The 19,076-nt window shown below is 25.8% G+C and overlaps 1 protein-coding gene across 1 annotated transcript; it reads right to left on the reverse strand.

Moving 5' to 3' along the window:
• Positions 1-467: 467 nt before the first annotated feature.
• LOC114184185 (myb-related protein 306-like) lies at positions 468-2,089 on the reverse strand. Its single transcript, XM_028071456.2, has 3 exons — positions 1,786-2,089; positions 1,498-1,627; positions 468-1,350 (listed from the first exon to the last, which is right to left on the reverse strand). The coding sequence occupies exons 1-3, from the start codon at positions 1,916-1,918 to the stop codon at positions 642-644; spliced, it is 972 nt and encodes a 323-aa protein (XP_027927257.1). The 5' UTR covers positions 1,919-2,089; the 3' UTR covers positions 468-641.
• Positions 2,090-19,076: the final 16,987 nt, after the last annotated feature.

Consider the following 19,076-nt stretch of genomic DNA (forward strand, 5'->3'; position numbering starts at 1 on the left):
GATTAAAGTAATTTTAGTATATTAACATTTGAAGTTGGTATTTTAGAACCACCCATTTATTTAACTTCCAAAATGATTGATTCAATAGTTTTGTGGTGCATACTTGTAGATATAATTACTCCTCTATACAATTCAAAAGGCTCACGTTTTCTTCATACATTAATTACAGTACGTAGTTTTTGTAAATGAAGAACTTTCCCAATAACATTTATTGATTTTTTAACACACTGATAAGTTTAAATTATTTAAACAAATTAGCATACAAGTTTACCCAATAATAACTACGTTTTCTAAAAATGGAGAGATAAACTGGACTTCCTACATTCCATTCGTTTCAATAACTGGAACTTTAATTACTAACATGATTACCTAAGAACCATTAATTCAAAAAGTAAGATCTCGTGGCAAGATCCACTTTACATAAGATAAATAAGTTTTTTTTTTTCAGTAAGGCATCTAATACAGTATAATAATAATAATAATAATAATAATAATAATAATAATAATGTCAATAATCAAATATACACTATTTTAGCACCAAAGGCTTGAAAACAATCTCTGTGGAGCCAAAGCGAGATCGATGCTGGTGTTAACATGTGAATTAAAAAAATCAAGTTTTGAATGTCACAGAATGAAGCAATTTAGAAAAACTTGGCATCACCATAACCAAGTTTCTCTTGGCAAGAAGCCTCATCAAGAAGCCATTTCTCGAGCAAAGAGAAGGGCATTATTTCTGCACCAATATCAGGCTTCCTTTCTTCTTGCAAAACAGTGGCCTCGGGAGAAAACGACTGAGACAACTGATCAGAGTTTGAGGATTCCAAAGACTGATGAAACTCAAACAGGGATTCAAAATTCTCAGACAATTCAACACTGTTCGGTCCCTTTGCTCCACTGGAAGCAGTATCAGCACCTGCTGCGACTAAGTTGTTGAAGGAGTTCTGAGTCACAGATGAGTTTGTTCTTGAGGACTTTGGTGGGCTTTTCATCCAACCCTTCAACATGCGAGCTATGTTCTCAGCACTCGAAGCATAGCACAAAGATTGAGATGGTTTGGTGGAAGAGAAGGAACTGCTACTATCCGAAGGGTTTGAGTTTGATCCAGATAAACAATATGGTTTCTCAGGGGAAAGAGCTTCACTCAGAGCTCTCTTCGCCATTTGGATATCTGTTTGGAGCCTTCTTTCCCATTGGCCCCTAGGAATTTGCCTTGAGCCTGAAAACGCATCTCCCATGCTACCTTCACAACCTGTTTGCAACTTTTTCAACTTCTTTCTTAAATGGGTGTTCCAATAGTTCTTTATGTCATTATCTGTTCTCTGTGGAAGGTATGAAGCTATTGCAGCCCATCTGTAACATAGTCAATGTCATCTAGTTAAGTTAAGATTGTAGATCCAAAGAACTTCCCAAGTCAAAATTTAAAAATAAACAAATCTTCAAAACTCAATGTAAATTTTAATGTTTTCTACAACCAGAAGACTTCTTGGAATCAATTACCTGTTCCCTAAAAGATCTTGAAGGTGGATTATCATCTTCTCCTCTTGTTCTGTGAAGTTACCACGTTTGATTCCTGGCCGCAGGTAATTTGTCCATCTAAGTCTACAACTCTTACTGCATCTTGACAACCCTGAACAAAATCCCAAAAGTAAAACCAATTCAGATCTGAGTTAAGTAATTACACAAAACAATGAAAAAGTTGTATTTCAATCTAAAACTTTTGTAAATGATGATCTAAGAACTCCAACAGTACAGAAAATCATGAAACTGGGTGGAGGGGTAATTAACCTGTCTTGGTAGGAACTGTCCTCCAGTTGCCAGGACCATGGTCCTGTATATAAGACACCAAAATGATGTCTTCTTCAGGAGTCCAAGGCCCTTTCTTGACTCCTTCTTTGTCACAACAAGGTGGTCTTCCCATGTCTCCTTGCTGTCTCTCTCTTTTATTTCACAGCCTTTATACTTGTCTTTCTACTTTTCTATAGCCTCTTGAGCTCTAAAGGAAAATAGGTCGTTTTCCTTTGTTTCTCTATACTTGATAGGATCTAAAGCATGTGTCGAAGCCTAACCTTTGGGTGATGTACATTTATAGGTAAAATGAGAGAGGTTAAAGGTATGGTGAGGGTGTGTGAGAAGCTGACTTAAAACTAGTAAACGAGGAAGCCAAGTCAAAAGTTGACAGCAAGAGCATTAACTGAAGGAGTAAGGGGAAATTATTCAGTTCATAGCTGGGGCAATATCTCTATGTGGTGTAGCTCTCAAAACCGCGTGGCATTCAATGTAGCTGCACTGGGAAACCTCAATTATCTCAGCTTTAAAAGTCTATAAACCCCGGCACACATTAAATGTTAATATGAGATAAAGCTGACTTTTGCAAAACCTAATAAGCTATCACCATTTATGTCTTCTTCACTTCTTCCTCTCGTCTCAAAAACCACCCCTTTCTTCTTTTACTAACTTATCTCTAAACTTTTAAATTGCATTTATATTTCATATTTTCGACACTCACTGTAACCAACAAGAGATAATATATTATCCCTTTGCTTAAGTGGAAAAGTGAGTTGTACTTATGTTAGGGCAATGAACATTATACGCCGCTGGAGTACTTAATGGTGTTTCTAGATGATAAGTTGTACGTTTATTATCTTATTCCAGAAATTTAATGCATGTTTTGAAACATGTTCACAACCCACAAAATTATCTCAAAGGTGAAAATAATACAGCAACTAGGGTTAAAAGGTTAGATACAATAAAACCTTGTTTAAAACTTTAAATAGTTGGTATTTATTTAAAATAAATAAATAAAGCAAAATCTAGCTTGTTATTTATCATATACTTTTAAGTTCTATTACGTTCTTTAAATTATCACTTAATCTGTTAAATGTTGATTTCATTTTTACAAAGATTAGATAGATGTACGTTAACATATCTTTAAATATGATAATGGATAAATACTTGGATGAATAAAATTCTGTCTTTAATCAATTTTAAAATATGAAAATTAAATTCATTATTATCATATACATGAATGGGGAAGAAAATAACTCATTTAAAAAATATAGAAGTCAAGTATGACTTGTTTATATATGACTTTTATAATAATTTATTAAAAAATTTCTATTTTATAAAATGCACTGATTTTTTTTTTATTAAAAGGGCATATTTTTTTTTTCTATTTACAAGTTATACTTATTATAATAGTTCTTAATAATCAAAATCCAAATCCAGATAATTTTAATTAAAATAAATTTTCCTTCTTTTTAAAGTTAGACTTATATATCTGATTAAAAAAAAGTATGTATAACCCGACCTAATATATATAAGTTAAAGCATAAATCAATAAGAGATTATCCAAGTTATTCTACATCAAATAGTTTATTTCTCATGAAAACCCATATTAATTGTAAAATACGAAATGGTAAAACCACTATTACTTAATATTTGTAGAATCATTCACAATTAATATCGTGGTTTGAAAATGGGACCTCAAACAGGAAAGACACATGAGTTATTGAGAGGAGACAAATACGGATCTCTTCTTCAAAAGTCCAGATTCAAACATGTTGAGATTTTATCCACAGGGAAAATTCACTCAAAAGCCTGAAACTTCATTTATTACTGCTGTATATATTATATTATAATATATATATATATATTGATCAATCTGTTAGCTATAAGGTAACTTTTACAATACTGATAGAAACTAATTATAGTACAAACAGATGTATTAAGGTTGAAATTAAGAACACTGAAGTAGTCCTCATATATTAATGATGAATAAAGCCATCAGAAACTTGAAAGGGTCAAGATCTGTGTATTGTATATGCATGGATAGAGAATAGATTGACTTGATCATCATGATCTTGCATTCTGTAGTGGCATGATGCATGGATGAGGAGTGAAAAGAAGTATGGGTGATGATGAGTGATGGAAAGAAGCAAAGCCACCTCAAACTGTGTATACTTTGAAAAGATATTGATAATAAATTCCATAAATGAGAATTGAGAGACTTGGCACCCATACTAGGCCCACTTGCTTAGAATGTGCAACAGGTGCTCCTCATATGAGGCTACTGTGAGGGGTCAGAAAGCCTCCAAGTGTTTAACTTTCTAGAATCCTCCATTGCAACTTGGAACAAAACAAGCTGCAGCAGTTAGTTTTCATGGTTAACTTTTCAGCACGTATATATATTTTTTTTTCTGAGCTGATTTCAATACAATGAATGTCTAGAATAATAAAATCAGTGTTGATGACAGGGATAGAAGAATCAGTGCTGTTTAACTGTTGTTTTCAAGGTTAGTTAGGGCAACATTAATTGAAGGGTAAGACATGCATTAGCAGTAAGTGCTATTCAACCTGAGATCAATTATTAAAAGCTTCGACATTTCAACACAATATTACAATTACAGATAAGTTTAATATAAATAGTTAATGAGCATTAATATTTTATATTTAATAAGTGAGGGAGTATTATTTTGTGGTTCACCCAGATTAGACTTTTTGGAGTTGATCATCGCAGTACTGTGAGAAACATTAGTTCATGTTTCAATCCACTATAGAAAAAAATTCATAATTAGATAAAACAAATCTAAATAATTTTTTTATATGGAAAAAAATACTCCATGTTCAATGAGAAAAGTGGACCCTCTAATCTATTGTTATATTAAAAAAGTTATAGGAGATCGTGGGTAATAGTATTCATTAATTGGTTAGATTTGTTAGAATCTTTAGGTCACATATATAATATTATTTAAATTTGTTAGAATGATTTTTTTTTAATAGTTAAAGTAATATTATAATTTATATTTAGAATATCACATATTATTGTGCTTATATCATCATTCACATTATTTCCATAACAAACTCATGTACCTTTTTGGATTCTTTTTATCATTAATTAGATTATAAGTTAACTAAAGATTAATATATGATTGTGGTGTATATTTTGGATCCCCGTGGAAAGAAGTAAGTAATTAGCCACAATAATAATATATTATAAATTTTCTTCAAGATTGAGATTAAATTAAGTACTATAAAACATAATTAGGTTGAGTTTACCTACTACGACAAATTACACATTTAACATAGGGTAAAACATTTAGCATTAGTCAAGCCGATGCTAATATATATATATATATATATATATTTAATTTATTAAATCTGGCATTGATTTGTTTAACGACAATGAAAAAAAAAATCTTATTGTACAATAATATACCTCCATATTAAAAAATATGAATTTTAAAAAATTATAATGGATGAATAGATGAATGTGTATAAGGGAGATGAATGTGGATGAAAGAAATAACTATCAAGAACGAAGGCAAAGAGAAAAATGTGGATGAAGGAGAAGAGGAAAAGAATATGAATGAGGGAGATGAGGAAAAAAATATAGATAAATGTTTGTGGAAGAAGAACATTAGTGTAGATGAAAGAAATCAATGTGGAGAGAAGATATGAGTGTGAATGAAATATGAATGTCAAATGATTTATGAATGTGAATGAAGAGATGAGATTTATGTAGTAAGTGAGAGAAGAAAATTATAAATAAGGATATTTGTCATCTTTAAATCTTAGTCATTAGATTCGATATAATTTAAGGTTCATATTCAATATAAAAAATCCACACACATTGAAAATATATAACTTAACAATGATATGACCAACGCTAACTTAAATAAATATAAATATTAAAAACAAATAAGATTAATGTTTTATGGTAAATGGACGATAAATAAATAAAATATTAAAATTAAATAAGGTTAGTATCGATTAACTCGATTTATATTAATTTTATTTATTTGTTATATTTATTTTAATTGTTTTATAATTAATACTAACTTAAATAAATATAAATATTAAAAACAAGTTAAGTTAAGTTCGTAGCTAAATATTACTTATTTATTTTTAATATTTATTTTAACAAATATTATTAAATGATTAAATCGATGTTAGTCCAAATATTTATTTAAATAAAAAATTTAAAAAGGATTTTACGGTTTTTAGTTTTTTTAAATAATTATTTGTATCATATTAAAGTGTACTTAACAAACATTTATAGCGTTTCAATTTCATGAATAAAACCAATCCAATTTTTTATAAATTTATTAGGTTGGATTTAGTTCATTAAAAATTACTTCTTTCATCTCGGAATTGATGCAAGTTTAATTTTTTTTTAAGAAATAAATTGATTTAATATAAATTTAACTTTTGTAAGAAAAAAAAAATCAGACTACTTAGGTAAGTTTATACTATCGGCAAGCCAAATTTATTTCTAAAAACACTTCCCTTATAAGCAGGATGCAGGGAGGGAAACCATATAAACGTGATTTAAGGGTTAATTCCAACGTTAATTAGTATATTAACACATCTATTGCATTCCCTATAAATATATAAGATCGTAAAAGTTATTTTTCTAAGTTTAATTATGAACACATTTCCCTACGTCTCTAATTTTGTGATGCACCGATATTTTAATTTGGACCACATATTTGTGTTTGACACGTGTCCGTGTTCGATACTTTATAATACTTTATCGATATTTATAAGTGAGTAGTGAACTATCTAAATTATAAAGTTATAGTACGATACAAGAAAATCTTTGAATAATGACAAATTTTAGTGACAAAAAATAATTAGTCATTATATAATGACCAATTTAAGTACCACTTTAAAAACTAAAAATTATTTGCAACTAAAATGGTTAAAAAAAATTATAATTGGTCTCTAAATTGACAATTAAAATAATATTTATTATGAATTGGTTTTTAAATTAGTCACTAACATCAGCTACCAATATTTTGACTACTAAAATAATTGATCTCTACTCAGAAAATTTGTTTCTAACATATCTTTTGTTACTAGAATTGGTCATTGTTTGAAAGTTTTCTTATAGTGGTATTTTTACAATGACAATAATTTTTATTTTGTTATGTTGACAACTTTAGTATATAGTTTTAATTTGGATTCACACAATAACAATCATATATTTATTATGTTTTTAAGAATTATTGTACATTTTTCAATATTCATATATCGTGTATCTATCACGTATCGTATCCTATTATTTTTAAAACAAACGTATCGACGTGTCGGATACGTGTCGTATCCGATACATATATCGTATTCGTGCAGCATAGTTCTAATATCTTTAAATATATAATCTTTGGATTAAAAAAAACTTGATTACCAAAGTGGAGTCATTTTGTAATAAAAGGTTAATTAAGACAAAATGGATTTTATTCACACCCTAAGGTCTTTTCTTGGGAGGTTATAACTTATAAGTATATCAACGAGTAGATTCATGAATTTATAGAGAATTTATTACCAGCTATATCTAATGAAACTTATTTTCATAAAATAAATTTGAATCTATTCCTTTTGTCTGATGATATAATTCTATAGCAGCTTTAATATTTAGAAGACAAAATATGAGATAAGTTTGAACCAACCCCAACCAACACTCCAGTACAAATTAATTATTAAACTTGTTCATCACACCATGGATTTCTTGTACTCGCCATTGATTGAATATAAACTAAACCAGCAAGTAGGAACGCAGAGGAAGTTACAACAATACCATAAATGAAAAGAATTAAAGTACTTAAGAACTGTTTCATTATTTATTCCATTTTCATTATCAATAAAAGAAAAAAACAAAAGTAGGTTGTAATTCTCATGCTCAAATATTTCTAGAAACTGAATTTCTACGGATTTATAAAAAAAAAATAATTAACACAGGATGCAGGTCAAAATTCGGTTTCTTAAAAACTGGATTCTAACCTATTTTTAGAAGTATAGTATTTGTGTAAATATTATGCATATCTTGAGATAAAAATAAATAATGAATCTGTAGAAGAAAGAATTTTCCCTTTGTTAGTTTCATCCATATGAATGATGAAAGAAAATCCCAACACCGTAAAACAAATACATAATAAGAATGGTACAAGGAAATGAAAGAATTTCAATACTTAGAAACGAAAGTAGAGCCAGAACCTAAGGTTGAGTCCCAAAGGAATACAAATATGGTGAAACCTTGTGAAATGAGCATATGTTAGCATTGCAATTCGTTTTAATAGGAACAACTTACTACAATTAAGCATCCATATATCTAGTGCCTTCTAAAACCATTCATGTAAATAAGTTTGTTGACAATATAAAAAATATTCTGATCTTAAAGCGTATAGTTTATAAAATATCTGTAATCAAAATCAAATCAATTTTTTTTCTCTTTAAATTTTGGCTTAAATACTTTTTTGGTCCTCATTTTTGTAGTGTTTGTTGTGGATGGTCCTCATTTTGACAGAATATTTAAAATGATATTCATTTTTACCGAATGTTTAAAATGGTCCTCATTTTCGCAATTCATGTTTTATTTGGTCATTTTCTGTAACGTCGTTTAAATCATTAACGGAGCATTGTGTATAGGTGGCACGGTTTGTATTAGGGTGTGTTACGTGTACTGTACATATTGCTAATTAACGTTAGTTTTTCAATTTAGGAAAAATTTTGCAATTAGGAAAATTTCTTCATATTTAATTATTAACATCATTATTTCCCAAACTGCTGGGTGTGTGCTCCTAACAGCCTTCCACATGAGTATCTTTAAGCCTTTCACGTGAGTATCTTCAATTTTTGGTCAGATAATCTTTTTCTAAAATTTGCATACAGATGCCTCATGCAAAATATTAGCTGCAACTGCATTCCAATGATGAAATGACAAGTATTAGTTGTTCCATAATTGCAAAATTTCTCTTAAATTGAAAAATTAACGTTAATTAGTCATATGTACAGTACACGTAACACACCCTAATACAAACCGTGCCACATGTACAATGCTTCGTTAATGATTTAAACAGCGTTACAGAAAAGGACCAAATAAAACATGAATTGCGAAAATGAGGATCATTTTAAACATTCGGTCAAGATGAGGACCATTTAAAACATTCTGTCAAAATGAGGACCATCCGCAACAAACACTACGAAAATGATGACCAAAAAGGTATTTAAGACTTAAATTTTTTATCTACATTTTTTAACTAGTGAATCTAATTTGGATTTCATATTAAAAACAAATAACTAAAACAAAACTGAATTAAATTATTTATTATACTTTAGAGTTATTAAAAAACCGATATATATATATATATATATATATATATATATATATATATATATATATATATATATATATATATATATATATATATATATATATATTATAAATGTGTTGGTTAAAATTGTTTCAGTATTTGAGTATATTGTGCTTATGGTTTTCAAAGCACGACCTTGTAGATTTTAACCATAAATTATGTCATTTATTTATAAAGATTAGATAAAAGTCGAAATTATAAATTTAACAATAATTAAATAAATAACTACAACACGATTATTCATTTGACAATTTTATATTTTTTATAAAAATGCTTAACAATTTTATAACAACAAAACAAAATGCAAATACCAATAAAAATTGAATCACAATTATGCAATTGAACTATATTTAAATTCAACAAAATTGGTGTATAAGGTAAGATTTGCACTTCATTTATATATTATAAAATTGTCTTATCTCTATAGTTTGATTTAATTCAAATTTTATATTGAATTAAATTAAATCAAATTGAATTATATTTAATTTCTACAAAACTAATTTATAAGGTGAAATTTGTACTCCACTCATATATTTTTAGTTGATGTTAGACTTTCAATACGTACGATATAAATATAAATAATAGGAAAATCATGAAAATCTTGAGATGTTGAAATATGAAATGCAAAAATTGAATGTCACTGCAAGCTTCAAAAGGAAAAAAAGGGCGTTATTGTACAAAGTGTGGAGTTGTAAAAAAAAGTTACAAAATTACTAAAACCAGTGAGCTTTAAGATTTTTCTATTATATTTATTTTTATATTTACTGTTAATTAATGTTAAATGATATACTTTATAAAAAATTACTTAATTTAATTTTCATAAAATTTGATTATACATACACATAATTCAAAATTTTGAGGATCATTACACTCTAATCCTCAAGAAGTCTCGTACATAATAAAAATGTAATACAACTATCAATGTCAAATATATAACTCCATTATTAATGTGTGCGATGTTACTAAGAATTAAGATGGACATAGATTAAGTTATCCGTATATTTAGAATTTAACCAATTTTAAACTTAGATTAGGTCAGAATTTTTTTTAATCGAACCTAATTTCTTATAAGAAAATTATTTGATTAAAATAAGTTAAAATTAACTCACTCAAAAAGTATTTTAAGTTTAATATATATATATATATATATATATATATATATATATATATAATATAAGTAGTATTTTATCAGTATTATTATATTACGTAAAACTAATATTTTTATTTATAATTCTTAATTATTAAACATGTTGAAAAAATAATGATAAATTTATATTCTATTTAAAAAACCCTATTACAAAAATATATTTAAATAAAGAATTAATTATACTTACACACTTAATATATATATATATATATATATATATATATATATATATATATATATATATAAAACCTTTAGCACGAGTGATTTATTTTATCTTTATTTTCTTTTTACCTTTTAGCTTTCCTTCCTTTATTTCTTTTTATTTTTTCCTAATGTCTTCTTTAATTCTATTATCCGCGTATATTATTGTGCTTGATTGTCCGGCCTTCGCATCCTCTATGAAACTTTTCATCAATGCTCATCAAATTGACCATTTACTAAGTTGATCAAGTCGGTCATTTATTGATTAAGGAGGTCAGCCCGAACCTATCTATTTACTATCACGAGAGTTTTCTAATGGTTAATATTAAATATGATTAAGGAGGTCGGCCCGAACCTATCTATTTATTCAATCGACATTGGGCCTACCACTACAAAAGCCTCATAGTCTTAGCTTTTCAAAAGGTAAAACTATCATGATATATATCAATCTTGATCCAAGAGGCTTTAAGCTTATTGCCCAATTGACATTAGGCCTGACACCACACAACCCCTTATTCTTGGCATCATAGAAAGCAAGGCTAGATAATTTTAATTATTGACTCAAACAATATATCTCTTATTATAAACCCAAACAATGATGAGCCTAAAAAAAGGAACTACTAGGATGCATGACGACCTTATTATCACATTTTATAGTTTATATTGTTCGCAGCTCCAATAATATTAGACTATCACCAAAGTTCTTAAAAATTAATATTAAATTTGATAAAGAAGATAAATCCTAACTATATTTACCGACCCACTCAAGATTATGCCTATAGCCACAGTTATAATTATTAAGAGTTTACTTAGATAAATAATATTATAAAACTTTATTATAAACATATGTTTACACAAATGCACTTGTAGATCAAATTTGTATAAATTAAATCTATTTTTTAAAAATATTTACAAGAAAACAAATAAATATGTCAAATTCATGTTTTTTTAAGAAAAAGTCAAGGGGACATAAAATTACCAAAACTTAATTTGTGAGTATTTTACTCAACTTATAAATAAGCTTCATGTGAAGATATTTCATTCCATTGCTATGAAAAAAATTTAAAGATAACGAACATGAATGTTTTTCTGATAATGATGTCAACCATAAAATTCATGCTATTAAAGCAGGTGTCTAATCTCAACAATATATAACAGCAATAATGTTAACAAGTGGTGGCCTTTAACAGCAAGGTAGTCAATGTTTAACCATTATCAAGGTTTTTCTTAATTTTACTTATTAAAATAAGATTCTTCCGAAGGCAATGGTATTAATCACACGGCAGATCCAAACTTAAAAAAAAAAAAAAAACTACACAACATCAGAAGAGAGAAAAGCTTCAATTTTTTTTTTTTATCAAAATCTGATTATTGTGTGATAGTCTTTCAATTAAAAAACTTTGAAAAGCATTTTATTGTCATTGCGATTTTGAAAAATCCATGCAGCAGATTTGAAAACAACAAGAGAGTATGTTTATATTTTTTTATCAACAATCAAAAATTAAATAAATGTAATTAGATATTGGGTGTAGCCCTGGTACAAAATTTCAAATACAGGGTGTTATTTTGTTACATCTATATAACAGTCGAAAAAATTAAATTCAAAGTATCTAGTAGCATATTCCTTCATAAAGTTTACACTAATAATATAACATGCTCAAGATTCAAGATGTATATGTTTAATTACAATTTAGTAAAACATCGCATATTTATATTAAAGAGCTCTCATACATATATATATATATATATATATATATATATATATATATATATATATATATATATATATATATATATATATATATTAAATTAAATATATCTTCAATATCTTTGAAAATTAAATTTAATAAATTATCTTTGTAAATTAAATCTAGAATATAACCTTAATTAGTTTGTTTTTTATTAATCTGGTTTCTCAAATAGATGAATTTGATAGAGTAAAATAAGTACGGTAAACAATATAAAACAGTTGGCTTAATGAATGCTACAAATATGAGAGACTCATTATGGTATACATAGTAGCTCATGCAATATGCAAATTTCTATATTTGTGTTCTTACCTAAACCCTCATTTCTCAATTCATGTTGAGCAGTTCTTACCTAAACATGTCATTCATATTCAACCAATTCTTACTTTGTCTAGCATTTATATATTTGCATCCACCCGATTGCTGAACCCTAGCATTGATATACAATATATATTAATATATATTATGAATTAGATTTAATTTAGAATGTCTACTCCTTTATATATGCCCTTTATATATGGTTTAGTTATAGATAAAATATATATGGTTTAAATTATTGAAAAAAAAAACAATAATTTTTTATTCTTTATCTATCCATCACATACAGTTAGTTAGCAAGGTAATTTTGATAGAATGAACTCTTCACAATTAGCTAAATATAATTAGCTGCATCACGTGTCTACGAGTTTTTTTTATATTATATTCAAAAATATAAATTACAATTTTAACTTTGAAATTATTTATTTATAAGTTATCATCCTTTTAAACTGTTATTGTCTGAGTCGTTTTTTATCTATATATATTATATAAACATTAATATAATGTTCAAACCATATATATCGTCACTCGACCTACATATTGCTTAACTAGAGATAAAAAGATGGGGAAGACATGCTAACGTGAATTCTAACTAAAAAGATGACTTAGATAAAGATAAAAAAAAGATGGCTTACAGATAAAGAGATAAAAAGATTGTTTTCTTATTTATTTTATAATTTAGTAATTCAAAATTTAATTGTCTATTAATAATTGTTTTATGATTGAACTTTATCGTTAAATCTTATCTTATCATAAGGAGATGTAGATCGATTATGTTATGATGTTAATAACTACAATGATATTATTATGACAAATAGATGTGTATATGTAGTAGTTCGAAAATTAATTACAACAGTTGGTTGATGTTTGATGGAAATTTCAATAAGATAAGAGGTTTAAAAGCGTTTTTCTTCTTTTCATTATTTTCTTTTTTTATTATATTATTTTTTTCTTTGGTCATCAACATTGTTTTCTTTTTACATCCCAATATGCATTTGTATTTTCTAAACACAACTTCATTTTTGTGATATCAAATATGCTAAAAATTATCCAATCACATATTGTAAATAATCATTTGAAACAACTCATAAGTAACATCATAGCCTTTGTTCTCCTTCATCTTTTCTCTGAAATTTTACTATTGTACCTCCCTATGTAGTATGAAGCCAGCATTATTTTCTTAGTTTTTTATTTTCTCGCATGCATCGTTCCTTTGGCCATATATCAAAATAAGTCCCTTTTTTGGGCCGCCGGGCCCAGACCAGACAACATGTTGTTTTCAATTTTTAAAGCTTATGCACGAACAACGTTATTTTATTATTTTCTCTATTTGTAGCAAAATCTTATAGATGGAGAAAATAAGGGAAGGTAAAATATCTGATCTTAGATAAATTCGATAATTATTAGACATAATTCACTCGATGGAGCTATCTTGCTTCTTGGTTTTGAAAATCAAACTAAAATACTAGTTATAATTCTCCGTTGTATTATTATCGAATTTTCCATCTATGAATGATTTTAGTCATTTTTTACTCTGTATGTAAACGTTATCTTTGATTAGTTAAGTAGATTTTTTTTTAATTAGGAATAGAGATGCAGAATGATCGTTGTTTATCTCTAAAGAAAATATTATATATATAAATTTAGCCTTAACCACACTTTTTAAGATATTTTAGGATAAATTATCATGAGTCTTGTACGTAAATAACTTAATATTTGAATGAAGTGAATTTCAGCTATTCAATGTATAAAAAAGAGTCATAATTATATAATATTTCACCATTTAACTTAATCAGGAATTAGTTTTTAAACGTTATATCTTAAATACCAAATTAATAAAAATATATACAAATTCATTTTAAATATTCTAATTTATATAATAAAATACCTAACGTTCTTACACAAACAAACAAGGAAAATTAAAATAAAACATCAAAACACAAGGAGATAACTATATCTAAACATATATATAGACATTCTTAAAAGAAAAAGTTGAAATATGTTTTGTTGTTTCTTACTAAAAATTGAAATTGGTCGTTTTTTAAATTTTAAACCAATTTAGTTATTTATTTTTAAAAATGTGTTTCTTTTAACCAAATTTACAAATACTTAAATAGTATTTCTTCCATGGAAATAATTACATTCATATCAAACACATATCATGGCAACATCCCACAATAAATTATGACACATGTCCTAACTCTAGTCGACCTCACTCACATCAACGATAGATCATGGCTCATGCATTAACTCTACTTAACCACAAACTCTCATAAAATAGAAGATTATGACTAATATTATTATTTTACTTGGTCACACACCAACACATTTTTATTTCAAAATCTTAAAATCAATTAGTTCTACTTCTAAAAGCTTTAATTAGCACACAAGTTCACCTAATGAGACAAAGTTAGGAGTTTTACGAAAATAGATGAACATTCTTACTCTCAATGGATATATACTCACTCGATAAACACTTGACTCGTTCAATAAATACTTTCTTTCGAACTTTCTAAATTTTAAAATTTCAAATTTTGCTCATAAGAAATTCACTTGCTTAGAACTATATATCAGAAGCTCTCAACAAATTTCAACCCCGATATCATAATCCAGTCACCCCTTATACTTTGTAACTTGTTACTTATATTAATGGTGTAAATTTTGTTGTACTTGTGGTTTACTTTCATTATTTTTCTACTAATCATACTATTAGAATATGAGTGTATACAAAGTAATTAATTTCCTCTCAAACTTAGTTAATTTCATACTTAAAATAGCATTATCATAAATAGATCCTTAGATCATATGATTAATAAACCCCAGGTAAACTTCTCTTTTATTATTTAACATGCAAAAGGATTTAATTATATGTCTCTAACAACTCTCAAACTTTTTCTAGATATAGGTTATTAGGATAAAAATATTAAAACATTTAAAAAACAGAAAAATATTGCTTGTGAAAGATATTTTATAATTTTGTAGAGACTTTTTTTTTAATGTATATGATTTCAAAGTGTTTAAAACTTGAGTCAACAGAAATCATATTACGTGAATACACAAATTAGCCACTGATTATGAATTTTGGGATACTATATAAATTATATCCAGATATGATGTTTAATTTATACATAAGTTATTTTTGATCCTTATTAATTTAAACTTTGTGAAATTTTTTTATTCTGTAACATCCTTCTTAATTAAGTCCATAGTACCATAATACACCGTGTGTATATACACCAATTTGAAGTGTCTAACATCGTCACTCCTTTGTCAAGAGGTTAAATATATTTTTTGTTCTTCAAGTTTTAGTGAAAATTAGAATTAGTTTATTTTTAAACTTTTTTATTGATTTAGTTATTCATTTTTGAAATGTATGAATTTAGTTATTTTAACCAAATTTTATTAAGTTTATATGACATTTCAATCACATTTTATGACAATATTTGAGTTAACATTGAAGCGAAAATGTGTCGAATGATATAAATAATTCAAATACTACAATGAAATGCGTTTAAAACTTCGGATAAACTTAGCGAAATTTGGTTAGAATGACTAAATCTACGCATATCTAAAAATGAAAGACTAAATTAATTAAAAATTTTGAAGAAAAACTAATTCCAAATTTTACTAAAACTTAAGCAACCAAAAATATATTTAACCCTAATATTAATGTATATTGATAGTTCCCGTTTGTTTCTTTATTTATTTTTTCACTGTAATAGAATTTAAATTATGATTCTATATAATGTTATTTTTATTTTAAGAAGAAAGGGGGAAATTATAATGATTATATAAATAAATTATTTACTGTATAATTTTTATTACTTAACACGTCACATGTTAATAAAGAAGTTAATATATTTTAAATTTAAATTGAAATATAATATAAATATATTCAGATAGTTAGTAGATTACTAGAAAGTTCGGTGGAGTAAATAACATTAAATGACTTAGGTGTCTCAAAACCAACTTTGGTTTGTGTATAATTTAATAGTTTCTTATAATTTTTAAGAGTTTAAATATGTTTTTTTCTTTCAAATATGGTTATATTTTATTTTTTGGCTCTCTAATTTTTTAATTTTTTAATTTTGATCCTTATTAATTAGTATCTCTAAAATAATTAAATTTTATTATGTTTCCCTTATTAATAGTAGATTATGTCTATTTAGTGTCCGTCCAATAATTTTTTAAAGCACTAATTTAAAATGAAAAATGTTATAAGAAATTAAAAGTATTTTCATATAACATCTTAAAATAAATTTTCATATAAGAAAAAACAATTGTTATCCGTGCATATTTAACAAAATTAAATATAGAAGTTAATATGTTTTTAGTCCCAAATCTTTTTAAAATTATTAATTTGGTTTTTTTTATTCGTCTCAATTTGAACTCTATTTTTATAAATTTAATGTAGTTAGACCATATCCATTAGTACTGGCAACATTAAATAGGTGTCACGTGTTAGTTTGTGTTTTTTTTTAAATTTAAAAAATTAAAATATAGCTACTTGATAAATTGATATCGTGTCATATAGTGGCGGATCTTGAACAATAATTTTGGGGAAGCCAAAATTTATATATTTAATTATTGTCAATAACTCAATAGAAGTCGATACATATTTTAGTATAATTATAACTATAAAAGAAATCACACATATATAAAAAGATTGTCTTTGGTTCCTTCAAATTTTTTAGCTCATCAATAATTGAATCAAATCTAAAATTTTCAACTATTTCTTTTTTAATGTAAATATGAACATGTTCTAAATAATTAATATGAAACTTCACACCTGTAATTTCTTTAACCTTAAAAAAGGTTTACTCTAATTCGGGATACATAAAGAAGTTGAACTTGTCTAACGTTCATAGTCATATCTTTCTTTTTATCACTTTTAAAAATAAATATATTACTTTATTTTTCATCAATATACATATTTTTTTAAGTTTAAGATTAAAAAACAATTTATCATAATTTCATTACAAAATAAAAAATTAAGAGCTAGTAAAGGAAAAATCTATATTAATCAAGTTATAATTAAAATACAATTATAAAAAACATATAATACAATATTTTCTCTCCCATATTCATAAAGATTGAATATAAGGTCCATGAGATAAAAAATAATACTAACTATTAAACAAATATTTTAGTATCAAGTGAGACGAGAGAATTACATTTTTTTTCTTCATGAATAAAAGAGAACAAATGAGAAATAAAAAAAAAACAAATAATGAGTTTGTATCTAACTTTGTTTCATAGGACAAAAAGAAAATATGTGAGAGCATGAGATGAATATAATTTATGAAAAACTAAAAATATAATAAAAACAAATATATTAATAAATATTTGTATTTTTTATTACATTTAATTTTACTATTTATCAACATTGAATGTTATGCTTTATAAAACATATAACAAAATACTTAATTTAACTTCTACCAATTTTAATATATATTACATATAATTTCAAAATTAAAAAAATTACCCATATATATAATATAAAAAAAATTGAAATTTTTGGGGAGGCCATGGCCACCCCCAGCTCCCAATAAGCTCCGTCCCTGGTGTCACATGACAGTGACAGTGTGATGTGGTTGAGACAGTGTTATATGTCATTATCACGCTAGGTGTCAATATCTCAATCTGAATCTAATCATGTATTTTTATTTATCTCAATTTAGTCAAATATTGTAAAAATTTAGCAATTTTATCCCTCTCCAAATTAAAACTATATTTCATTATTATTTTTATGGTATACAAATATTTTTATTAAAATTAATATTTTTATTAAATATTTTTAACAATGTTAAATTTATTTTAATTTATATTTTACATTAGCTTTATTTTAAATTGTTTTAATTTGTTAATATAAAGTAATGTTAATAGAAAATAAAAATAAAAAGTAATTTCAACTAAAAAATATGTTAAATTTGTTTATCAATTTCATTTCATAAAATAATATAAATTTATCAATTTTTTCAACTCTTTTAAAATTTATATTTTACATTGAATTTTATTTGTATTGATGTTTTATATTTTATTTCATCATATTTTTTTATTTGATTTTATATTTTTTAAATGTGTAAAATTCAATAATTTATATTCAAATTATTTAGTTGGTTTAAAAATAAGAATTATATAAATTCAAATGTAAAATTTAAAATAATTTTAAGTAAGTTTATAAAGTTGTTAGTACCGTAATAATCAAATTGGTCTGATTGCATCAAATTTCAAAAAATAACGATCAAATTAAGATGCTTGAAAAAAAAAATTAAAGTGATATTTTCCAACAAAAAATAGAAAGAACGACATAATTTAACCATAAATATAAGATATCTAGACCTAAATATACATTTATCAACAAAGATCTACATAGATCCCTAGGACAAGTATTTTATCTCTATTAGATTTTGTGGTGCTGTCATTTGCTGAGCATTAAAGATACATTATGATAGTACTTTAAAAATCTTTTTAATATATTTTAAAATTTCAAAATTAGTAATCACCAAAATA

This window comes from Vigna unguiculata, chromosome 5 (genome assembly GCF_037176805.1).
Source record: "Vigna unguiculata cultivar grain cowpea cultivar isolate G323 ecotype 2 chromosome 5, ASM3717680v1, whole genome shotgun sequence".
Taxonomy (NCBI): Eukaryota; Viridiplantae; Streptophyta; class Magnoliopsida; order Fabales; family Fabaceae; genus Vigna; species Vigna unguiculata.

Excerpts from the sequence above, each read along its gene's own strand:
- LOC114184185 (XM_028071456.2), bottom strand. The coding sequence starts at position 1,918 with ATGGGAAGACCACCTTGTTGTGACAAAGAAGGAGTCAAGAAAGGGCCT. Across the intron at positions 1,628-1,785 it reads GACAGTTCCTACCAAGACAG|GGTTGTCAAGATGCAGTAAG; the intron begins GTTAATTACCCC and ends GATTTTGTTCAG. Across the intron at positions 1,351-1,497 it reads CAAGATCTTTTAGGGAACAG|ATGGGCTGCAATAGCTTCAT; the intron begins GTAATTGATTCC and ends ACTATGTTACAG.